General features: G+C 46.6%; 2 protein-coding genes across 5 annotated transcripts in view; one reads left to right on the forward strand and one right to left on the reverse strand.

Annotated features, from left to right (window-relative positions):
• Positions 1 to 5643, reverse strand: part of VPS36 (vacuolar protein sorting 36 homolog) — a 77873-nt gene extending 72230 nt beyond the window's left edge. The window contains exon 1 of the mRNA XM_030200435.1: positions 5458 to 5643. Within this exon, the coding sequence (XP_030056295.1) occupies positions 5458 to 5553 (96 nt within the window). The 5' untranslated portion in view covers positions 5554 to 5643. The remainder of the gene's footprint in view (positions 1 to 5457) is intronic.
• A 172-nt stretch (positions 5644 to 5815) lies between these two features.
• The window catches only part of CKAP2 (cytoskeleton associated protein 2), a 106375-nt gene continuing 86280 nt past the window's right edge, over positions 5816 to 25910 (forward strand). The window contains exons 1-2 of one of the 4 annotated variants that reach the window (XM_030200432.1): positions 5816 to 5876; positions 21040 to 21103. In XM_030200432.1, the coding sequence (XP_030056292.1) occupies positions 21080 to 21103 (24 nt within the window). In that variant the 5' untranslated portion in view covers positions 5816 to 5876; positions 21040 to 21079. Of the gene's footprint in view, positions 5877 to 6392; positions 6527 to 10811; positions 10832 to 21039; positions 21104 to 25910 lie in introns of those variants that run through there. The other 3 variants (XM_030200431.1, XM_030200430.1, XM_030200433.1) reach the window with 3 other exon arrangements.

Here is a 25910-nt window from a genome sequence, read left to right on the forward strand (position 1 = left end):
CTCCGTGTTTTATAAATGAGAATTTTGGCATTTGTAAAATTGTGCAGTTGCTAGTGCTTTTTCTTTATGATTGGAAGACCGGTTCCCCTTTTCTTGTGTACTTTCCCTGCTGGACTTTTTACTACTTTATTATTATTATTTATTTTGTGAGTGTGTTCTTGGATTTGACAACAGCTTTTTTCTCCACTATTAATTTCTTTTTAAGTGGAATTTTTAGCCATATTTTTGATAAATTTAATAGTGTGGTACTTATGTTTGAGTAATGCTGTAGCCTCCAGTTCTGTACAGTGCTGCATAACCCTGGTAGCACTTTAGAAATGTTAAATAGTAGTAGTTCTGTTGGGGGTGTTTAGCTCTGAGGACCACCCATTTATTTATATTTATTTTTAATTCAGCAGTGAAGGTATACTTAGACAGAAAAAGGCTTTTCAACCTACGTTTTTGGGTAGTTAATTTCTCCTATAGCTCATTTCTTTTTGGTATCCTACAGAGAGACACCTCACAATTACCAAAGTTCTCTCCCTCTGAGCCCAGAAGAGGCTCAGAGGATTCTTAATAGAAGGGTAGAAAGGAGTAAAGAATGGAAATGGTATAGAGAAGTAGCCTAGTGATTAGAGCCAGAGGCTGAGAACCAGGAAAGCCCAGGTTCAAATCCTCAATCTCCCACTGACATTGGACAAGTCACTTAGGGCCTCTCTTAATCAAAATGCGCTAGTGGTTCCCACGCAGCAATGCCGAAGCAGCCCATTCAAAGTGAATAGGCTTTGTGAGCATTACTGTACCGGGGACCGCTAGCACGGCTCGATAAAAAGAGGCCCTTAACTTTTCACTGACCGATATTCCTATTAAATCTGGGTGTCAAACTGCTGGCTAAAAGATTGGCCACCAGAATGAATTCAGTACTACCCTATTTAGTAAAGGAAGACCAATCCGGTTTCATTCCAGGTAAGCCCAGTAGAGATAATGTAAGACACACACTAAACATAGCAAACTAAAATTAGAAAACAATCCTATGGTATTTTTGGCCATAGATGCTGAGAAAGTGATCAAAAGGGTGGAATGAGGATTCATGCATCAAGTGTTAAAATGTATGGGTTTTGGCCCGAATTTCTGTGCATGGATCTGTGCTCTTTATTCCGCCATTGTTACCAGAATTAGAGTTAATGGGGAAAATTCTGATAATTTCAAGTTGTTGAGGGGGTTGTCCACTATCTCCCCTCTTGTTTGCTCTGGTAGTGGAGCCCTTAGCAACACAAATTAGGGAGAATCTGGCAATCAAATCAATAACAGTGGGTGGAGAGGAATAAGATATCACTCTGTGCAGATGACATTTTCGGGGGAGGGGGGGGGGGGGCAAAATTCCCTGGCCGTCGGAGAGCACCAATCACCCGCAGATACAGGAACAAAATTTTTTGACTGCCCCGCAGGAACAGTAAAACATTTTGTTCCCACAGTAAAATAAAAAAAACTCTTCCTCCCAGCAGGTTTCACCTACTGGATCATGCAGTCGGCAGCGATTCACAGCCAGAGGCCATCTCCGTGGCCTTCCTTCTGCCGCATCCCGCCCTCTCTACAGCAACTTCCTGTTTAGCTTCAAACTTTTCAGTACTTAATGTTAAAATCTCATTTTACAGGCTTTATACAAAATGAATTATGGCACACTGATCCCAGCTGTATTACAATCCTTAGATGGTTGGCATAGGCTCAACCATACTTGGTTGGGAAGAATAGCCAAATGTAAGATGATGATACTTAAGTTCCTTTATTTATTTCAGACATTGCCTATCACTGTCCCTTCTCAACAACTGAATTATGGCAAAAGGAATGTTTTCCTATATTTGTAAGAAGCACCCCTCCCCCCCTCAAGGGTATCTAGAACTACTCTCTATAATAGAACACTCCAGGGGGACCTGGGAATCCCTATGCTTCTAAAATATTATAGGGTGGCACAATTAAAGGGGGGTCATTGACTGGTATAAATTTACATCAACGGCATGGGTTAGAAATGAATGCAGCACATTACACCCTCTTTCATTGGTCTACCCTGCTGTGGAAACTCTCTACTGTTTTTCTAAAGCAGAATGGTATTTTCCTCCTTTCCTGAAGGTTATGCTACAAATGTGGTGAAGAGCGAATACTTATCTAGTGGGACCTAAGCATCTCTCTCTGACTGCTCCTATTTAATTCTTACTACTCTTCGCACCACAGGGAGGCCACAGGATTGTAGATAACTGGAGGAAATGTGGTATAAACAGAGTAAACTAAATGTTTACAGGGGTGCAATTTTAATTTATATAAACTCCCAAGCATAGAGTTTTATGTGTACCTCCAGATTTAGCACCTTTTATAGTTTCAACCCATAAGTAATTGGTTGAGTACCAAACCTTCTCCTTGGGATGAGATTGTAGAAAAAGGGGCATACCAGTGTAAAATTATTACTAAGTTATATGATTTGTTGTTAAATGATGAAACTGTAAACTGAATTGGGCTGCCTCAGGGGGAAAAAAGATGTTGGCGATATTACTGATAAAACTTGGCAGAGTATGGTGCTCATTTTCAAAGCACACTTTGAAAATGAGCCTCTAAATATCAAAACTCTTTTGGGATCTTGCCAGGTACTTGTGATCTGGATTGTCCACTGTTGGAAACAGGATACTGGACTTGATGGACCTTTGGTCTGTCCCAGTATGGCAATGCTTATGTACTTATGCTCTTAAGATATCTATATCTGCCAATCTAGTAGAGAATGGACTCTGCTATATCATTGGTACAGAAGTCCTGTGAGGCTTAACCACTTTTCATTCAACTATTCTCCACAGTGTTGGAGAGTTTGTAGGGATCTGGGCACATTTATGCACATATGGTGGACTTGTCCAGTTATACAATCCTTTTGGGAAGAACGGCGCTGCATAATGTCAACAATGACATTGTTACCATTGGACCCAAAGATTTTTTTTAAACTGAATTGCCTTCCTAATAGACTTGCCAGGGACAAAGTCAAAGTTTTATTACCTTGTTTGGCTATTGTCCAATGAGAGATAGCCAGAAGGTGAAACACCTCAATAGTATCTCAGTTGTCGACATTTAAACCAAAACTATGGCAAGCTTACTACTTGATCAAACTAACTTCTTTCAGAAGTGGACACCATGAAGCAATGGAGAAAATATGGACACCATTTTTGAAATGGTGCAATCAAGACACTATTTGATTTTGGTTTAGATTGGAGATCTGGAAGAACTTGAATTAATGACCTTAAGTGAGGGCCTTTAGGTTAGTAGGCTTAGTACAGCGTGTCTGTAAATGGATCTACCTTTATGCCTAGGTTTGGCATTATTGAGTTTTATTTTCTTGTCAAACGTTGATCAATCTGGAATATGCTGTATATCTTATTCTTATTTATGACTGTGGGGAACTGAGGGACTTTATGTTATTCTGTTCTATGAAAAGTATGAAAATCAATAAAGATTTAAAATGTAAAAAAAAAATTTAATAAAATCCAAAAACAAAAACTTCCTCTTTAGAAAATTCAGTTGGCATAGGGGAAATCTTACCAGTTTTAAGTTCTTTCTTAGATTTCAATTTCATTCCTGGAAAAAAATGATAAACTAGAAATTTTCTTACATGCCAACTTCCACGATTCTGTCTAAGTCAATACTATAATCCCTAAATTCAATGGGGATAGCCTGAAAATCTCAACTGGCTAGGTGTGCCCTGAGGACTGGGCTGAAAACTTCTGAACTAAAGGTAAGTGACACTGTGAAATAAAGCACGATTGCTTTATCAGACTTTGGGATGTCACTATACAACTTTTTAATCCCCCTTTCTCCAGCTGATACTCCCCAGCAAAATGACATGTTTACAATCTGTCAAAGTGTGGCCATCTTTAGAGGAAACCATGTTTTAAGAAAGCAAAATTCACTTTCTTCAGGAAAAATATTTTATGTAACCAGATCGTAAGTCTGGGGGTTGGAGACCTCTCTTAAGCCTTGTCCGTGGTGATTGACAATTATATCTTTTGTAGTAATGTACACAAAGGCTGCCTGTGGGACTGCTGTGGTATGAATAATAAACGCTCCCTGATTCAGAAATGCAATTATTCCCACCAATAGATGATCAAAATTCTCCTCCTCAGACTTGTCTCTCTTCTGAAAGCTAGAAGTTGGAATTTAAAAAGCAAAGCAGGAAAGACTTCAGACAATCACTTATCTCAATTTCAAAGCCATGTAATTAGACTAAAGTGACCACGTTAATGAGAGCCAGTGTTAAACATAATGGAGCCCAGGACAGACATTTATAAAGGGGTCCCAAACGCACACTAGCAGGCTATATCTCCTTTGGATTTTAGCAGGCTTGGGGTCCCCTTTAGCATGGCGGCCCAAGGCAGCTGCCCTGTTTGTATCCCCTTAATACCGGCCCTGACATAACAGAACTAGAAATTTATGTTAGCTGTTATGCAAATTCATGTTACTGTTTTGAGAAGTCATCATCTTTCGGGTGTTTTTCTTGGCAAATGTTGCCAAACTGAAACTGTTCACAACAAAGATTTGACATTAAATCATCTGGCAAAGGGTCTCAAGATGTTGAAAAATAATGAAAGCAAATAATGTCACAAGAAAATCATAAAAACTATATGTTTGCAGGACAGAACACTCTAGGGAGAAGCAGAGCAACACAAGAGTATCATCTGCCCTGCCAATAGTTACAGAAGTGCTGCTGAGATCTCTAGTACAGACTGATGGGGAGGCTACTGAACCAGAGAAACATAGAGCAGAGAAACCATGAAGCTTCTCTTGACTGTAGTAAGCAAGATTCAGAAAATTTTACTTGTGTCAATGTAGTTTGTTTGTTTTTGTGGGGAGGGGAAGGGTTAAAGATTAGAGGTTATCATGGGGGTGGAAAGCCAATTCAAAAGCACTGCTTGGAGCATAAGGAGGAACTGGCACCCCCTGACTAACCCAAGATTTATTAGGCATAATATCACGTTACCAAAGTAGCAGAAAACGTCAAACTGAGACCATGCCCCTTAGAAGCTGAGATTGTTGTGTTGTTTTTTTTTTACTCGCCTAACTAAAAAGAGGCATTCGGTTTCCCTGGCATAGTCCTACTGGAACCAAAACTAGACGATAGAATGTCAGACAAGAAGCAAGATCTGTGCCCTCAAGTACGCAAGGGAAGGAAAGATTTAGGAATCAGGGCCTAAGGTTGCACAGACAGCGGAATAGCGTGAGCTAAAGAGACTATGGCCCCACCAATATTTTGCCCAACACAGCAGCAGCAACTAGAAAGCTTGGAGGTAGGTCTGGAGATTGGTTTATTTGGTTCCTCCAACAACAACAAAAAAAGATTTCTTTACAACCCAGGGACAGCAGAACATTTCCTAAGGTGAGCGCCCCACGCCCCCTTTTTTCTTCAGCTCAAACTGGAAGAGAGGCTAGGCCAAGTTGGTCGGGACCTACCTTTTCCTCGCCATCGTAGAGCCGCACCCCGCGCTGCTGGATCACCAGCGTCTCGCCAATCTCCAGCAGGCCGCTGGTCCATACGAAGCGATCCATCCTTCCTAACAATACGATACCGGCCCGACTCGGATAGCACTTCCGCGAGTAGGCGGTGCTCACGATGTAGCCGCCCCCTGCGATTGAGGGACGGACGGGTAGTGGGTAGGGGTAGGTGCCGCCTCAAATTCGCTCCCTTTTCTCAAACTTGCTTGCTCCCCAGTCCCCACCCCACCCACAGTTCCTTCCTTGCCTCACTGTCAGCAAGCAGCAATAATACAGCATTGTGAAGGAAAAGCAAAACCTAAGCTCCTGCTGCAGCTCTGCTCCCTCTGAATCAAATGCGCACACTTCCCTGCTGCTGTGGAGGCAGGGCCAAGGAGGTTTGACTTTAAACAAGGAACCTGCTAGATAGTATCTAGTAACTACATGGACTAGAAGCCCCTACTGCAGTCCATTGGTTTTCTTATATTTTGTTCTTGTGATCACTTATACTGTGCCAAAACTGAAAACAGAGATAAGAGTTGAGGTTAAATGAGGAGACATGGGATAACTCAATACTTTTACGCTGCTTATCCCAGAAACAAGCAGTGGATTTTCCCCAAGTCAAGGATTATCTCTTCATCGCAGCGTCTCATCTCAGAGAACACTATTCAGGATTTTTTTTTTTTTTTTCAAACGTGGATTGCATGCCAACGGCCCAACCCCACAACCTCCCTACCCGCTAGCACTATACAGCACCTAAACTCAGCCGAGAAGATGCCGTTAGCTTAGTACTGCCACCTCTTGACTTTTTTCAGTTGTTGCCGACGCGCCGCTTTAACGGCTTTAGATAAACGTCTCGCTGTTCCTGATTGGCCTGTTCAATTTAATCCTAACCAATCCGGCAACGGCAACTACTGGGAGATGGTGTGTGTACTACTAGTTGTAACACGTTACGCGACCTGCTGCATGCATGCAGTCAGGTAGGTTATGAGTCACTAGTAAAGTTTACAGATTCGGTTATCATTCACGGTGTGGTTGGTTATTAAAGGTAAGTAGTGGGCTTCCGAGGTAAATGTTTTTTTTTGTGTGTGTTTTCTGGTCAATACTAATTTCCTCCGTGCTTATGAATGTTGCTCATCTATATTTGGATAGGTTCTCCGGGCATTCGGGACTGTTTAGGAGTTGCCTCTAAGTGACAAATTGCAGGCTGTAGCTATACAGAGCGTTTTTTAAAACCAGGACACATTACGCTTAAGAATTGATTACGCAATGCGTAATACCCTGGGATGGGTAAGCTTTAAACAGTATTTTTGGCTGTCTGAATTTTCCATAATTTTAGAAACATTGACGAAGTCCGTTGCAGTGTTTACTTTCAACTTGCATACATTCTCTGCTCTCGCATTTATCTAAATATATTGAAATTCTGATAGGTTAATCACAGACTCCTCAGGGCTCGAAGAAGTGTAGCGCACTTTGGGGTTCATTTTCAAAACATTTAGACTTGCAAAGTTCTCTTTGGGGCTCATTTTCAAAGCACTTGCAAAGTTCTATAGATTAATATCTAACTTTGTTGTAAGTCTAAGTGTTGGCTTAATTTTCATTTTATAAGGATGGAAAAGTCTGACGAATAAGATCACAAGTAGTTAAGCGAGGCCCTATTTTGAAGGCTTTACTTATTGGTACTTCACATTCACATTCTTTGCTCTGAACCTGTTGGGCTGGGGGCAGGGCCCGGCTGCTTGAAGTAGTTCTCTGGGGCAGGGTTTAGAGTGAACACACCTAAACAGATACATACCGGCGGGGAGTCGGGGACTAAGCACCACGTGGGAGGAGGGGGAGGGGCAGATTGTATGCAGTCAGCTGCTGTGAAGTTTATTTAAGAGAAGGACAGGGAACACTGCTTGAGCTGTGGGCTGAACAGAGGATTTCTTAAACTGGTTTGCTTGTTGGCAGAAACAGCTAAGTGATCTATAATCTTTTCTGTATCTTTAAATTCCTTTTACCATGGTCTGAAAACTGCAGTGTGCTCTTACCTTTTCTTTGCTCTGAACCTGTGATTCCTGGGCTGGGGGCAGGGAGTAGTTCTCTGGGGCAGGTTTTAGAGTGAACGTACCTAAACAGATAGGGTGGGACCAGGCTGCTGGCGTCAACTTTTAAAAAGGAAATAGAGCAGCTTTTAAACTAGAAACGGGGAAGGCCTATAGTCGCTCAAAAGCGCATGGTTCGGGAGAAGGTATCTTTTGAGGATATCACCCAGATAGTGAAAAAAGGGTTACTTGTGAGTAAGGACGACAAAGAAATTATAGAGGATCAGATGGACTTAAATAAAATTAATAATGACCAGACAGAAGACAACATATAACACCATGTATTAAACGTAATAAAAATCAGAACAAGCATACATTGAAATGTCTATACGCAAATGCCAGGAGCCTGAGGCATAAGATGGGAGAGCTGGAGTACATTGCACACAATGAAAAACTGGATATTATAGGCATCTCTGAGACCTGGTGGAAGGAAGATAACCAATGGGACACAGTCATACAGGGCTACACATTATATCGCAGCGATAGGGTGGATAGGATTGGAGGAGGGGTAGCACTGTATGTAAATGAGAACCTTGACTCAGGCTGCAAATATTGCAGGAGACAAAACCCCGATTGGAATCCTTGTGGATTAAAATTCCACGTGAAAAGGGAGAAGGGATGGTGATAGGAGTGTACTACCATCCGCCTGGCCAAGACGAGCAGACGGACGCAGCAATGTCAAGGGAAATTAGGGAAGCGAATAAAAAGGACAATGTAATATTAATGGGTGACTTCAATTATCCGGATATAGACCTGGTGAATGAAACATCGGTATACGCAAGGGAGGTGAAATTTCTTGATGAAATCAAGGACTACTTCATGGAACAGCTGGTTCAGGAGCCGACAAGAGAAGGGAAAATACCAGACTTAATCATTAGTGGAGCTCATGATCTGGTTTGGGGGGGGGGGGGTAACGGTGCGAGGGCCGCTTGATAAGTGATCATAATATGATAGGTTTTGATATTGGCTGCGAAGTAAGTGAACTCAGGAAATCAAATACACTAGCGTTTAACTTTAGAAAAGGAGACTACGATAAAATGAGGAGAACAGTGAAAAAAAGACTAAAGGGAGCGGCTGAAAGGGTAAAAAACTTGAATCAGGCGTGGATGCTGTTCAAAAACACCATCCTAGAAGTACAGGATAAATGTATTCCGCGTATTAGAAAAAGAGGAAAAAAGACCAAACGTCAGCCGGTGTGGCTAAATGGTAAGGTAAAGGAAGCTATTCGAGCCAAAAAACAATTCTTCAGAAAATGGATTAGGGAACCGACTGAAGACAATAAGGTAAAGCATAAGGAATGTCAAGCCAAATGCAAAAAGGAGATAAGGAGGGCTAACAAGGATTTTGAAAAAAAGTTAGCATTAGAAGCGAAAACACATAGCAAAATGTTTTTTAGGTATATTAAAAGCAGAAAGCCGGCTAAAGAATCGGCAGGGCCGCTGGACGACTGTGGTGTTAAAGGGGCGATCAGGGAAGACAAAGCTGTAGCGGAGAAATTAAATTAATTCTTTGCTTCAGTCTTCACCGAGGAGGATTTGGGAGGGATGCCGGAGAAGGTATTTGAAGCGGACGAGTCAGAAAGACTAAATGATTTCTCTGTAAACTCGGAGGATGTAATGGGGCAGTTCTGCAAACTAAAAAGTAGGAAATCACCGGGACCGGATGATATTCATCCCAGAGTATTAATAGAGCTGAAAAATGAACTTGTGGAGCTACTATTAGTAATATGCAATTTATCCCTAAAATCAGGTGTGTGGTACCGGAAGATTGTAACGCCGATTTTTAAAAGGGTTCCAGAGGAGATCCGGGAAATTATAGACCGGTGAGTCTGACATCGGTGCCGGGAAAAATGGTGGAGGCTATTATTAAGAATAAAATTACGCAGCACATACAAAAGCATGGGCTACTGAGACAAAGCATGGATTTAGTGAAGGGAAGACTTGCCTCACAAATCTACTGCATTTTTTCGAGGGGGTGAACAAACGTGGACAAGGGGGAGCCGGTGGATATTGTATATCTAGATTTTCAGAAGGCGTTTGACAAAGTGCCTCATGAAAGACTCCAAAGGAAACTGGAGAGTCATGGGATCGGAGGCAGTGTATTATTATGGATTAAGAGCTGGTTAAAAGATAGGAAGCAGAGAGTAGGGTTGAATGGTCAGTATTCTTGATGGAGAAGGGTAGTTAGTGGGGTCCTTCAGGGGTCTGTGCTGGGACTGCTGCTTTTTAACATATTTATAAATGACCTTGAGATGGGAGTAACTAATGAGGTAATTAAATTCGCAGATGACACAAAGTTATCCAGGGTCGTCTCGTTGCTGGAGGAGTGTGAAAGATTACAAGAGGACCTCGTGAGACTGGGGGATTGGGCGTCCAAATGGCAGATGTTCAACGTTGACAAGTGCAAAGTGATGCATGTGGGAAGGAGGAACCCAAATTACGGCTATGTCATGCAAGGTTCCACTTTAGGAGTTACAGACCGAGAAACGGATCTGGGAGTCATCGTGGATAGGACGTTGAAATCTTCCACTCAATGTGCTGTGGCGGCCAAGAAGGCGAACAGAATGTTGAGTATTATTAGAAAAGGGATGGAAAACAAGCATGAGGATGTTATAATGCCGTTATATCGTTCCATGGTGCGACCGCACCTGGAGTATTGTGTTCAGTTCTGGTCGCCTCATCTAAAAAAAAATATAAAGGAATTAGAGAAGATGCGGAGAAGGGCGACGAAAATGATAAAAGGGATGGGACGACTACCTTATGAGGAGAGGTTAAGAAGGCTAGGACTCTAGCCTGGAGAAAAGGCGGCTGAGGGGTGATATGATAGAGGTCTACAAAATTTTGAGTGGGGTAGAGCGGACAGATGTGAAGCGGTTGTTTACGCTTTCTAACAATAATAGAACTAGGGGACACAAGATGAAATTAGATGTGGTAGATTTAAAACAAATTGGAGACAGGTTTTCTTTACTCAGCGCGTGGTTAGACTCTGGAACTCATTGCCAGAGAAGATAGTGACGGCAGCTGGCCTTGCTGAGTTTAAAGGGGGTCTGGACAGATTCCTGAAGGAAAAGTCCATTGTTATTAAATTTTGGGATTTTGCCAGGTTCTTGGGGCCTGGATTGGCTGCTGTCGGAGACGGAGTGCTGGGCTTGATGGACCTTTGGTCTTTTCCCAGCGTGGCAGTACTTATGTACTTATTGCTGCTTACATAACTGACTTCTCACTTTGGGACTGGGACCAGCACCTGTAAAGACCAGGAGACTGTAGGTAAGTAATCACACATGCTGCACTCTGTTTAGTCAAATGAGTTGGTCCACTTGGTATTGGTATTCTGACTCAACCTCTTTACTTAGGGCCCTGTTTACTAAGGTGTCTTAGTGTTTTGAGCGCACCTACACTTAGCACGCACGCTAACCATGTAGGCACCTATAGGGATATTGTAGGCACGTACATGGTTAATGTGTGTTTAAAAATGTTAATGCACCTATAACACTGCTCAGTAAATAGGACCCTTAAAGTATTATTTGGCAAAGACCTGGGACAATGGCAATACCAAAGGCAGTATAGCAGAGAAACGGTGTTTACAAAGTCCTTTATAGCCCTTGTATCCTTTATTTCTGGTAAGAATATGTGCAGGAGAGGAAGAGATACTTACAACAGTGTAGCAAGTAGTATAACCATATTTCAAAGAAGATGGCTAATTAGACTCTGTGCTTTGATGAGCTGGGAGACTTTGGGGGGGGGGGGGGGGTCTGAAACTCCAACCAGTTGAGTGAAAGGTGTGTTGTACCGACTCCACAACCTTGATTGCATCTGAATGGTGGTGTTCTCATGCCTGTAGTTGCAGTTGTTATGAGATTGAATGGAGAACTAGTAAAAAATAAAATCTGAGAAAATGTCAGCACTGAAATTAATCTCTTTGAGCTCAGTTCAGAATCTGTGGGGCTGAGCAAACACTTCTGAGCATATCTACTCACCATGGACACTTTCCACTGTATCAGAAGATATTGTTTAAAAAAAAAAAAAAGCCCTAACTTCTAGTCTGTGTGTTTTCCTTCACACCAGTGAAAGTTAAGTGGAAGTAGCAGCTCATCTTGCACAAACTGTTCTCCACTCCTTCATCACTGTATTTCCTATCTCCACCTCCACAACAAACTGAGGGGAAGAAATATAAAGTTCTTTCTGCCCCAGGGCACAACTGCTCAAGTTTTCTCATGCCAGTCATTTCAGAATTTTCCATACAAAGACTCATGCCAGTCATTTCAGAATTTTCCATACAAAGATTACGTGTCAGATTTGTGATCTTTTCCATGGGGAACATAACTTAAGTTCTTCGAGGACAAGCAGGCTGCTTGTTCTCACGACTGGGGTGATGTCCCACGGCAGCCCCCTCCAACCGGAAAAAGTATGCGGGAGGTCCCGCGCGTGGGGCACACCCACACCCCTTTGTGCGCGACCACTCCCGCTCAGTTTCTCATTTTCCACGCTTGGAGAGAGACTGCTTTGCGTCCCTCTCCGTTGTCAGCCTTGGAAACTGGTTTTGCGGCCTTGTCCGCTTTTTCTTTGTTTTGTGGTGCCGTCCGCGCCTCCTCTTCAAAAAAGAAAAAAAAAATTTCTTCTCCTCTTTAAAAGAAAAAAAAAACAGTCTCCTAATTTTCTTAGTTTTTAAGCGTTTGGTTCTTTTCGCCGCCGTCGCAGCCTCATGGCTGCGTGTTCGCGGTTTTCCTCTTGGTGGCCCTTTTTTCCCGCCACCATCAACGATTTTGACCTCGCCGCCGCGATTTTTCCATCGATGAAATCAAGAATACCTAGCGGCTTCAAAAAGTGTGGTCGGTGCAGCCGGCACATCTCGCTCTCCGACACCAACGCTTGGTGCCTTCAGTGCCTCGGGCCTGAGCATAATCCCAAAGCGTGTAACTTGTGTCTCGGCTTGAAGAAGCGGACACAGGTAGCGAGGCAAGCTCAACAGGATCGGATTTTTGGAGCTTGCGTTGGCCCTTCGGCGTTGACTTCGGCAGCATCGGCAGCATCGGCACCGTCGACTTCAGCGCCAGACATGGCATCGATATCAGGAGTACAGGTACCACCGGCCCGACAACCATCTTTCGCTGGGAGCAGTGAGCAGCCAAGTGGGCCTCCACCTGCCTCGGCAGTTCCTGCTGTGCAGGGCCATCGGGACCGACCCCTTTCGGACCCGACCCCGAGGAGGCGTGTGGATTCCACGTCCTCCTTGTCGGTACCTCGGAGCACCGATGATGTGCATCGAAAGAAGTTGGCTAAGAAGCATCATCATCGGTCGCCCCCTTCACACGGTACTGGGAGCTCTGGGGCGTTGGGATTCGGCACCCGAGAAGCGTCGACGCTGGGAGGACCGCTCCCCCTTTATCCAAGAGGTGTCAATGCGTCGGGCAGTCCGGTACCGTTTCCTGGCCTGGTGCAGATTCGAGCACCAACTGCTGCACCGGCCCCTCAACCTTTCCCGACAGAGACTCTGGACGAGCGCCTCCAAGCCAGTCTCTCCCGGTGCCGGGGGTGCTTGCGCCCTTGGCACCGTTGACGGAAGCGCCGGCTGGCTCTGGCCCTGTGATGTGGTCGTCGACACTGGTACCGCTTGCGGCATCGGTCTCAGCCGTCACTCAGGTGGAATTGACGTCGATGGAGGGAGCTTTGTCTCCACCGGCGCGGGAGTCCACCTCTTGAAGCCATCATCGAGGACGTGATTCCTCTGAGTCGAGACGGGCCCAGTTTCGGACGGAAGTCAGAGAACTCATGTCTGACACCGAGGAGGAGGCCTCGTGGGGGGAGGGGGAGGACCCCAAGTATTTCTCGTCCGAGGAGTCCTGTGGTCTTCCCTCTGACCGCACTCCTTCACCAGAAAGGAAGCTTTCGCCACCTGAGAGCCTTTCCTTTGCCTCCTTTGTTAGGGATATGTCTGTGAGTATTCCCTTTCCCGTGGTTACAGTGGATGAGCTGAGGGCTGAGATGCTTGAGGTTCTCGACTATCCATCACCACCTAGAGAGTCTTCCACGGTTCCGTTGCACAATGTTCTGAAGGAGACACTGCTTCGAAACTGGCTGAAGCCTTTGTCTAATCCCACCATCCCAAAGAAAGTGGAGTCCCAGTATAGAGTCCACACTGACCCGGAGTTGATGAGGACTCAGTTGCCACACGACTCTTCGGTCGTGGATTCTGCTCGTAAGAGAGCCAAGAGTTGAGGGATACGTCCTCGGCGCCCCCGGGGCATGAGTCTCGCACTCGGGCCTTCCTCCCAAAAGAGTCCAATCATTCCTCCATGCTCGTGACCAAAATCCAGTCTTACCAGCTCTACACGAGCATTGACGGACCTGGTTGACAAGCTCCCACCGGAGCAGGCCAGGCCTTTTCAGGAGGTGGTCAGGCAGCTGAAGGCGTGTCGCAAATTCCTGTCCAGGGGTATTTATGACACTTGTGATGTTGCATTCAGAGCCGCTGCCCAAGGTATAGTAATGCACAGACTCATGGCTGCGAGCCTCTGACCTGGACAACTGGACCCAGCAGCGGCTGGCGGATGTCCCTTGCCGGGGGGATAATATTTTTGGTGAGAAAGTCGAGCAGTTGGTCGAACAGCTTCACCAGCGGGAAACCGCCCTCGACAACCTCTCTCACCGGGCGCCTTCAGCACCTACCTCTTCAGGTAGGCGATTTTTCAGGGTAAAGAAGGCTGCTTCTTATGCTTATACCAAGCGTAGGTACAATCCTCCTTCCCGACAGCCTTCCTAGGCTCAGCCCCAGCGCGCTTGTTTGCGTTAACAGCGTGCAACCAAGCAGGCCCCTGTGGCTCCCCAGCAAAAGCAGGGGACGGGCTTTTGACTGGATCCAAGGAAGCATAGCCGCCATAGAAGTGTCTGTGCCGGACGATCTACCGGTCGGGGGGAGGTTGAAATTTTTTCACCAAAGGTGGCCTCTTATAACCGCCGACCAGTGGGTTCTCCAAAAAGTGCGATGCGGGTACGCCCTCAATTTGACCTCTACTCCGCCAAATTGCCCGCCGGGAGCTCAGTCCTTCAGCTCCCACCACAGGTAGGTACTTGCAGAGGAACTCTCTGCCCTTCTCAGTGCCAATGTGGTCGAGCCCCTACCACCAGGGCAAGAAAGGCTGGGATTCTATTCCAGGTACTTCCTTGTGGAAAAGAAAACGGGGGATGCGTCCCATCCTAGATCTGAGAGGCCTGAACAAGTATCTGGTCCGAGAAAAGTTCAGGATGCTTTCCTTGGGCACCCTTCTCCCCATGATTCAGAAAGACGATTGGCTATGCTCCCTGGATTTGAAGGATGCTTATACCCACATCCCGATACTGTCAGTTCACAGACAGTATCTGCAATTCCATCTGGGGACACAGCATTTCCAGTATTGTGTGCTGCCCTTTGGGCTCGCCTCCGCGCCACGGGTGTTCACAAAGTGCCTAGTGGTGGTTGCGGCGTCGCTACGCAAGCTGGGGGTGCAAGTGTTCCCTTATCTCGATGACTGGCTGGTGAAGAACACCTTGGAGGCAGGAGCTCTACAGTCCATGCAGAGGACTATTCTACTTCTGGAGCTACTGGGGTTTGTGATAAACTACCCAAAGTCCCATCTACGCCCAGTCCAGTTACTCAAATTCATTGGAGACCTGCTGAATTCACAGATGGCTCATGCCTGTCTTCCCGAGGCGAGGGTGCAGACACTTCTATCCCTCGCCTCCCGGGCCAGAGCATCCCAGCAGATCATAGCTCGGCAGATGTTGAGGTTCCTGGGCCATATGGCCTCTACAGTCCATGTGACTCCCATGGCACATCTTCACACGAGACCAGCTCAATGGACCCTAGCTTCCCAGTGGTATCAGGCTATGGGGAATCTAGAGGATGCAATCCGACTGCCCGCCAGCGTTCGCACTTCACTCCGCTGGTGAACGATTCGCTCCAATTTGATCTTGGGACGCGCATTCCAAATTTCTCAGCCGCAAAAGGTGCTGAAGACGGATGCATCTCTCCTAGGGTGGGGAGCCCATGTCGATGGGCTCCACACTCAAGGACGGTGGTCCCTCCAGGAATCCAGTCTGCAGATCAACCTCCTGGAGTTGAGAGCCTAGAACGCGCTGAAGGGTTTCAGAGATTGGCTGCCTTTCAAATTATCCAAATTCGGACTGACAACCAGGTTGCGATGTACTACATCAACAAGCAGGGGAGCACCGGATCTTGCCCCCTGTGTCAGGAAGCCGTCTGGATGTGGCGCTGGGCTCACCAGCATGGCATGCTTCTCCAAGCCATGTACCTGGCAGGCGTAAACAACTGTCTGGCCGACAGATTGAGCAGACTCATGCAACCGCATGAATGGTCGCTCAAGTCGAGTGTGGTACGCAAGATCTTCCAGGAGTGGGGCACCCCCTCAGTGGATCTTTTCGCCACACGGACCAATCACAAGCTGCCTCAGTTTTGTTCCAGGCTTTCGGCCCACGACAGACTAGCGTCGGACACCTTTCTCCTGCATTGGGGGAGTGGACTTCTGTACGCGTATCCTCCCATACCTTTGGTGGGGAAGACTTTGCTGAAACTCAAGCAAGACTGTGGCACCATGATTCTGATTGTGCCCTTTTGGCCCTGTCAGATCTGGTTCCCTCTTCTTCTGGAGTTGTCCTCTGAAGAATCGTGGAGATTGGAGTGTTTTCCAACCCTCATCACTCAGAACCGGGGGGGGGGGCACTTCTGCCTCCAGTCTCTGGCTCTCATGGCCTGGATGTTGAGGGCGTAGATTTCGCTGCCTTAAGGTCTTTCTAAGGGTGTCTCCTGAATCTTGCTTCCAGGAAAGATTCCACTAAGAAGAGTTACTTTTTCAAGTGTCATCTGGTGTGACAGCAAGGCCCTAGAACCTCGTTCTTGTCCTGCACAGACCCTGCTTGAATACCTTCTACACTTATCAGAGTCTGGCCTCAGTAGGCTGATTGTTCTCACCTACCCTCCCTCCCTCCCCTTTGGAGTTATTTCTTATTCCTTTGCTTTTTACTTAGCTGAGCGGGAGCAGTCGCGCACGGGCGGGAAGACGGCTGCGCATGTGCGGTGGGCGTGCCCTCCCACGAGACTTTTCTGGTTGGAGGGGGCTGCCATGGGACGTCACCCCAGTCGTGAGAACAATCAGCCTGCTGTCCTCGGAGAACACCTGCTACAGGTATGTATCATTTGCTGTTCTTGAAATTGTGGGACCTAAAGTTTTTCAGAACAGCATGTTGTCTAGCTCATCAACTACGGATTCTTCACTGTCAGAGTGATTTATTGCAGCAGTTGACTGGAATTCAGTTCCGAGCGCTGTGGAGTCAGTACACCAAACGTTTGACTCAAGACTCTATTTTTCTACTGTCCAACTACTATGTATAGTAAATCTAAGAGAAATTTGATGAATGACATATAGGATATTTCTTTATGTATAAAATTAGGACTAATATGCCAGAACACACATTTTGAAGGTTGAACAAAACCTGAACAAAAAATTACTATCAAATAAAAATGTGATATACTGCTATGCACTTAAAATATATTTTAAGTCAAAATAATAAGCAAAAATGAACAACTTGTACAGAAAAGCTGGATTGCATGGGAAATAAATGATCATTTATAAGCTACTAGTGGGGTCTTTTACATAGCCAAGCTAGCCTTTTTAGCTTACGGTAAAAATCAGTTGGCGGTAAATGCTGAGATACTTATATTCCTATGGGTGTCATCATTTACTACAAGCTGATTTTTACCACAAGCTAAAAACACTAGCACAGCTTTGTAAAAGACGTCCCAAATAATCTATATGTTAATAACTATCAAACTTTACATTATTGTAATAAATCCAGCTCAAGTCCACAGCATTGGGGAAATCTAATGGCACACAGGAGAAATAAAAAAAAATTTTTGAAGAATTTGTCATCTGAAAAAAAAATTGCTTGAATAAGATTCTCTCTCCTTCATGGATGCCCTCAAATCTGATCTAATTATTCTCAGAGCTGAGAACAACCTCTCAACACTCAACTTGAACTGGTGGTAAACCAGTAACCACTAGAGCAACATCTTTTAACAATTTCAGAATAGTTTTGATGAATGATCAAATTTTTCAATTTCTTTTAGTGCAAGTGAAAAGTTTTGTGTTTGGGGGAATCCTTTTCTGTGCGGAAATGCCTTTGCAAGCTCTGATCAAAATCAAATTCATCCTCATTTGTATAGAGCTGCAATGTCTTTAGCCTCCTCATCAACTTCTTGCTGACATTCCTGCAACCCATTCATCCTAACTGTGAACTCGCTTAGAACCCTTTAGACAGCTGTTCATCATCATTTCTTTGGCATGGAGAATTTAGAACTTTAGGTTCTCTTGTACATCCCTCTTACATTTCATGGAAGCTTGGGTTTCTTTTTCGATGGTGCTTTCCTTTTCTGTCAAAAGTAGTAATCTTTTCATATGACTCAAGTGACTTCCCTTCCTTTTTAGAAAAGAGGATTTTGGTGAAGCTCCAATTCGTTTGGTTTTCTGTTGCTCATAGAGCTCTTGTCAGGTATTTGGGAGATACAAATGAGCTTATGAAGTCTGAAGGTTGGTTGATCTTTTTGGAGGAGTTGAGGTGCAGTGGCTTTGAAAGCCACTATTGCCCATTTGGTTTAAAGAACCATTTCTTGAGCTTATATTCTAAAGGGTAAATTACCACCTAAAGGATTGAGGACTCATTCATACCAATAAAGTAAGCCATGGCCAGGCTGAAAAGTTATTTTACACTAATGACTGTAAAACTGCACCATACATGGAACAAGATGGCGCCTTTAGAGAGATCATTCAGCTGCTCCTCTTGTATTGCCTCTGATGCCTAAGAAGCGTCGCGCGAGAGTTTTTCCTGCGGCTTCAACGGCTTCTAATTTAACCTCGAAATTTGTTCAAACTACACTTGAGGGCTTTGCAACGATAACACCTACTGGGGATCTGCTGCAAGTTCAGGAGGCAGGAGCATCTGCCTTCCCCACTCCTGGATAGCAGCATTTTGCTGTCCCCCGATTGAGAACCGCCAATGGATTCAGGTAGTCTGAGGGAGAAGGCAGTCAAGGGAATCTCATTGAGGCCAGAGGCAGCTGTTCCATCGATTTTTGTCAGCAGCTGAGGCTCCGGTGGAAATTGCCGTGCAGGGACATGCTGGTTCAGAGGTATCGGGAAGCTGTTCAGCAGGTGCAGTTTTACACTCATTAGCTGTTCCAGGCTGTTCTAGTGTGTCTGAAACCGGAGCTAACACTGTAGAGCCACTTTCTCCGGTAAGACCTGCTGTGTTCACATTAGAGGAGATTTGGAATACTATTGTGGCTCTAGGCAAATTACTCACAGCCCAACAGTCTATGGACCGCTTTGGAACAGAGAATGGAATTACATGAATTGCAATTATCTGTGGTACAGAATACTGTTCAGACTTTGGATACTGAGGTAAAATCTGTCTGTCCTCTTAACCTCTTTAAAGTTATGTGGACTGTGGTATTAAAATTAGGAAACTTGGAAAATATAGTAGGAGGAGGAACTTGCGCTTGATTCATGTTCCTAAATTCCAGGAATCTCAGATGAGATGTTTAAGAAATATATGTTAGAGATCTTACATCGCAATCATTATCTCTGATTTCAAAAGTTTTTCTCAGTGAACAAGAAAGAGACTGGGGAAGGGGCAGATTCCCCCTCCCCCCCCCCCCCCCCCCCCCCCCCCCCCCCCCCCCCCCCCCCCCAAATATCACAAGATAGTTTGGACAACAGCTTTTTTTGAGTCTTCTAAGGCAGGGATAGCAGTACTGTCCACACTATTGGTCACATTGACCTTGGGCTATGATAGAGGCTGGTTGTTGAAATTATATTTTAAGTTTCGTATGTTTACTTTTTGCTCTTTGAAAATCCAAATATTCCCTGATGTTGCTAAGGTTACACAGAAAAGAAGATGACAGTTTCTATGCGCTCCAGGGTTTTGGCCTTGGGTAGATTGTTCTTTTGAAATTTCCCTGCAAATGTGTAGTGAAGTACCAGTCTTGTACTTATTTTCTTTGATCTATCTCAACATTCTTGAGTGACAAGATTTGGTTCTCCTAGTACAGAGGAACCTCAACTTTGATTGGTTAGCTATTCTCGTAAACTACACATTTTCTTGCTAGGTTTTTCTTTGAATTAATGTATTTAATATTTTCTCTTAATGATTCTCTTGTCCTCTTGGTTTTATTAGTGGACTGGTTTGGTTATCATAGGATTGGTTTTCTTTTGTGTATATTTTGCTGAACTCTGTCATTGATAATCAGATTACTATTACAAGTATGTTTCTACGTTGATTATATTTGAAATTTCAATAAAATAAAAAATCATCATTCATGATTTCTGCAGAGCACCAGGAGATACTCACTTCTGTGTGAGCAACTATTATCTGCTTCGTGTCTCTAGATCCCAGAGCAAATGGCTACTTTAGGCAAGTCATGACGTGGTCTCTGTAGTCTCTCTTATTTTATTTTTTTTTTGTCGTTGACTTCAAATACCACAGCAGTCTTCAATAGATGAAGAAACCCTTGCAACCTGAACACTTTCAGCTTTGAAGTCACCTATGTGTAGATGATATATCCTACTTGACTGTGGAGAAAGTAAGGTTACTTATCTGCAATGGAGGTCTCTGTGGACAGCGGAGTAACTTTAGCCACACAATTCCTCCCGCTTTTCCAATTTTTCAGCTATGCAATAGACGGGGTAAAGAGCGACTTAAATACTAGTTAGAGCAGACCCACCCAGAGAGCTTTCAAATCTTTTCTGAGCTCTGGGAGAACATATCCATACTGAATGCCGTCTGCTATGTGCCTTATTTTGTTGTCTATGAGAACCCTTGGTTGCAAATAAATTACCTTGCTTTCCATCTGTTGCCCTACAATATCTGAGACACTGGTTTCTGCAGCTATTGAGACCTAATAATGTTTAGTTCCATCTTTATCCTGATAGAGCAGTCCAAATCAATGGGTTATTTCACCCTAACAGCAGATGGAAGCAAAGAACCTTATAGTGGTGACACCACTAGAAGATTTCAGCTCTTCTGCCACTGTCGGCTGGGAGGATGACATAATCTCCTTGTCTGAACTGGTGTAGCAGGCAGGGTTTTGGAGTCAGTACACTAAACCTCTGACTCTGGCTCCACTGTTGTTTTGGCTCTGACTCTACTGATATTGGACTTTAAACTTTTTGCTCTGGATCTAAAGTACCGTTAAATATTTACCAGTACTTTTACATACCTATAGTATTGCATTAGTGGTTTTATACTACTTTTCCTGATCAGTGCACTAATAATTCTCAGTCTAGTACAATATTACCAGCAAGCTATTGCATTGTGGATATCTACAGACACGTCGTAGTGTTATCACCAGGCCAAACGTTTTCTGTACTTTTAAATTAACTAGATGCTTTAAACTATTAACTTGTGTGCTTATTCTTGATTAAAAGGCATCATTGAAGAGTGAGAGCCATAAAACATAATTCAACCATGAAACCTTTAAGTCTGAATTCGGTAAGTTACTAGAATTTTATTCTCCATGTACTTTAATTCTTCCTTGTTGCGAATGTGTTCTCAATTGTATTGTGCTTCATTGATGCAATCAGCCACAAAAGTCTGATCATGTACCTAATGGTAGTAAATAATCTGAGCTAGTTAAGATGTTGCTTTGTGAGTTAACCACCTATATGAACACAAAGCAGAGTTATTCCTATTGGTATTTACCGTTTAAGGACTCTTGAGCCCCAAAGATCAGAAGCAAATGCAGACACTAGATGCTATTAATTCCATACTAGCGCCCACATTTGCTCCTGCCCCGTGGTCAGATCCAGAGAGCGTGTGAAACAGTGAGCTTGCTGGCTCTGACTGCAAGTAGCATGCAAAACAGGGCATCACCTATTCCTCCCCAATGCTCAGCAGGCACTGTGCCAGGTTTGCAGAGCATTGGGGAGGAATGGGGAGCCCTGTCCAGCATGCATTTGCATGCTTACAGGCCCCCCCACAGACACAATGGCTGGAGCTCCAATGGACTCTAGCTCCCTAAACCCCCCTTGACACCAAAAAGATATCCCTTGTGGTCCAGTGGGCAACCCTACTCCCACCTGCCATGGTGGCCTAGTGCCCCCCCCCCCCCCCCCCACAAAAAACCTCCCTGTACCTTTTAAAGGGAGGAGGGAGTAGCACTCGCTCCTCCTGGGGTGCTGCCTTCAAAATGGCAGTGCCCTGCCTCCCTGGTGCATCCTGGGATGCACTGGGAAGGGCTTCAATATCACATAAAGGAAAAACTCTCTTCAATGCTATTGGATGCACCGAGCAGGGCACCACCATTTTGAAGGAGGCGCCCCAGAAGGAGGGAATGATACTTCCTCCTCCCTTCTAAAGATGCAGGGGGGGGGGGGGCTAGAGCTCCTCCGGGCTTCCAGGGAAACCTGTCCGGGGGGGGGGGGGGGGGGGGAGGGGTGCTCCTGTTTAACAGGTCTGGGCATTTTTTTTCCTTTTGACAACCAGGAACTGTCAAACTTCTGCAGGAGGATTGTGTCTTGGGCACATGCCCAGGCACAATCCTCCCGCAGAAGTCCCCCCATGATCAAAACTAAAAGCGTGCATAAATTTGCATTCTATTAGTTTTGATCGGCGGGGCTTTAATTCCCCGAGCATTTTCAGTGCTGTTCAGAACAGCTCAGGGAATGTGATCTTTGGCTTCTTGGTGAGCTATTGTTAAAGCACTTGAAGACTGATGAAGTAAGGTGAGCTGCCTGTTATCAAAGCAGTTTCTTCTTAGTTTTCCTGTACTAATCCTACTTCTCAATGAAGGAAAAAGGTCCTAAGCATCAGTGTAAAACCACTGTATTGAAGGGGTAGTAAAGTAAGCATGCAAACTACAGCATTAAAAATACACCTCTGCATGTGTATACTTGGGGTGGGGGGGGACCACTTAAATCTACAACAGCATTTTTTTTGTGCACTGAATTGTTACAGTAGCTCAGGTCTGGCAGAAAGATGTAGTATGTGAGGTGAAGTGCAACACTTTGCCTCGGATCACCACAGTGTCCCAAGAGACAACCCTTACCTATAGCTGTAAGTTGGAGTCGGGAGTGAATGGGCTTTGCTCCTGCCTCCCCAATTTTAAACGTGGGATTTGAGGGTATGGGGTGTCTGCTTGGGCCTGTGGGGTAACTTTTGTTCTCCGAGGACAAGCAGGCTGCTTGTTCTCACGACTGGGGTTGACGTCCACGGCAGCCCCCACCAACCGGAACAAAAACTTTGCGGGCGGTCCCGCACACAGGGCACGCCCACCGCGCATGCGCGGCCGTCTTCCCGCCCGTGCGCGACTGTTCCCGCTCAGTCTTTTCTTTTCCGCGCTGGAGAGAGCCGTGTTCGTCTCTCTCTGTCTGTCAGCCCCAGAAACCGGACCGCGCCTTAGACGCGTGTGTTTTCTTCCTTTATTTTCTTTGATTGTTTTCTTGTTCTGTTTAAAAAAAAAAAAAAGAAAACTTTGTTTTTTCCCCTTGTACTTTTAGCGGGGGCGCCTCGTTGCGGCCTCGTGGCCGCGCGGTCGATATATTTTTCGCGGTGTGATTTCACCGCCACCATCGACGGCTTTGACTTCGCCGACGAGATTTTTCCGTCGATGTCCTCGAAGGATTTAAGAAGTGTGGTCAGTGCGGCCGGCATATCTCGCAGACCGACACTCACGCTTGGTGCCTCCAGTGCCTCGGGCCAGAGCACGATACCAAGACGTGCACCTTGTGTCTCGGTTTACGGAAACGGACACAGGTGGCGAGGCAAGTTCTTCGGGACCGTCTTTTCGGAACTTGCGCCGGCCCCTCGACTTCGACGGCATCGGTGTCGACGGCCGGATCTTCGGTACCGGTACCAATGTCCACGAAATCGGCATCGACCCCAGGAGCACAGGTCCCGTTGGCCCGCCGGTCTTCCGGAGATGGCAGGGGTGAGCGGCCGCGCGGGCAATCGGCCCCGGTCATTCCCTCTACCCAGAGCCCTCGGGACCGAACCCTGTCGGACCCGATCCCTCGAGGCCGAGGGGGATCTACCTCCTCGGTACCGCCGAGCGCCGATGACGGGCACCGGAAGAAGGCTAAAAAGCACAGTCATCGGTCGCCCACGGCGCATGTGGCTACCGGCTCCAGAGATGACTCGACGCCGAGGAAGCGGCAGCGCCGGGAGGAGCGTTCCCCCTCGGTGGTAGAGGTATCGCTATGTCAGGGCACGAGCACTTCGGTGCCGTCTCCTGGACCCGAGCAGATTCCGGCACCTCCACCGGCCCCATCGCCTTTCCCGACAGCGGGCCTTGACGAGTGCCTCTGACCCATCCTTCCGGGGATCCTGGAAGGGCTGATGCTCCAGACTGTGCCGGCGCCAGCGCCGTTGATGGAGGCACCGGTGTGCTCTAGCCCAGTGCCGAGGCCTTCGACGCCGACACCGACACCGCTTGCGGTGCCGGTCTCGACCGCCACGCAGGTGATGTCGATGGAGGGAGCTTCATCCCCGCCGGTGCGGGAGTCCACCGCTCGACGACGCCACCGAGGACTTGGTGCCTCAAAGTCGAGCCGGGCCCGGTTGAGGTCTGAGCTACAGGAGCTCATGTCCGATACCGAGGAAGAGGCCTCGGGGGAGGAGGAGGACCCCAGATATTTCTCCTCAGAGGAGTCTGTGGGCCTTTCCTCCGACCCCACTCCTTTACCGGAGAGGAAGCTCTCGCCACCTGAGAGCCTCTCCTTTGCCTCCTTCGTTAGGGATATGTCTATCTGCATTCTCTTCCCCGTGGTCTCTGTGGATGAGCCGAGATGCTCGAGGTCCTCGACTATCCATCACCACCTAGAGAGTCCTCCACGGTACTGTTGCACAATGTCCTCAAAGAGACGCTGCTTCGGAACTGGTTGAGACCTTTATCTAACCCCACCATCCCCAAGAAAGCGGAGTCCCAATACAGGATCCACTCAGACCCAGAGTTAATGCGGCCTCAATTGCCTCATGACTCGGCGGTCGTGGACTGTGCTCTCAAGAGGGCACGGAGTTCGAGGGATACCGCCTCGGTACCCCCGGGGCGGGAGTCTCGCACTGTGGACTCGTTTGGGAGGAAGGCCTACCAATCTTCAATGCTCGTGACCCACATCCATTCCTACCAGCTCTACACGAGCATACACATGTGGAATAATATGAAGCAACTGGCGGACCTGGTCGACAAGCTCCCCCCGGAGCAGTCCAGGCCTTTTCAGGAGGTGGTCAGGCAGCTGAAGGCGTGCAGAAAGTTCCTGTCCAGGGGTATCTATGACACCTGTGATGTGGCATCTCGAGCTGCGGCCCAAGGTATAGTGATGCGCAGACTCTCCTTGCTGCGTGCCTCTGATTTGGACAACCGCACCCAGCAGCGGCTGGCCGATGTCCCTTGCCGGGGGGATAACATTTTTGGTGAGAAGGTCGAGCAGTTGGTGGACCAACTACACCAGCGGGAAACCGCCCTCGACAAGCTCTCCCACCGGTCGCGTTCAGCATCCATCTCAGCAGGTGGACGTTTTTCCCAGGCCCGGCAGGCTGCGCCCTACGCCTACAACAAGCGTAGGTACACCCAGCCGGCCCGAAGGCCTCATCAGGCACAGGGACTGTCCCAGCGCGCTCGTTCCCGTCAACAGCGTGCGCCTAAGCAGCCCCCTGCGCCTCCACAGCAAAAACCGGGGACGGGTTTTTGACTGGATCCATGGGAACATAGCCGCCATCAAAATGTCCGTACCGGACGATCTGCCAGTCGGGGGGAGGTTAACATTTTTTCACCAAAGGTGGCCTCTAATAACCTCCGACCAGTGGGTTCTCCAAATAGTGCGGTGCGGATACACCCTGAATTTGGCCTCCCCTCCACCAAATTGTCCTCCGGGAGCCCAATCCTCCAGCTCCCATCACAAGCAGGTACTTGCAGAGGAACTCTCCGCCCTTCTCAGCGCCAATGCGGTCGAGCCCGTGCCACCCGGGCAGGAAGGGCAGGGATTCTATTCCAGGTACTTCCTTGTGGAAAAGAAAACAGAGGGGATGCGCCCCATCCTAGACCTGAGAGGCCTGAACAAATACCTGGTCAAAGAGAAGTTTACGATGCTTTCCTTGGGCACCCTTCTACCAATGATTCAGAAAAACGATTGGCTATGTTCCCTGGATTTAAAGGATGCATACACTCACATCCCGATACTGCCAGCTCACAGACAGTATCTCAGATTCCGCCTGGGACACAGCACTTTTAGTATTGTGTGCTGCTCTTTGGGCTCGCCTCTGCCCCACGGGTGTTCACGAAGTGCCTCGTGGTGGTCGCGGC

This window comes from Microcaecilia unicolor, chromosome 4 (genome assembly GCF_901765095.1).
Source record: "Microcaecilia unicolor chromosome 4, aMicUni1.1, whole genome shotgun sequence".
Lineage (NCBI taxonomy): Eukaryota > Metazoa > Chordata > Amphibia > Gymnophiona > Siphonopidae > Microcaecilia > Microcaecilia unicolor.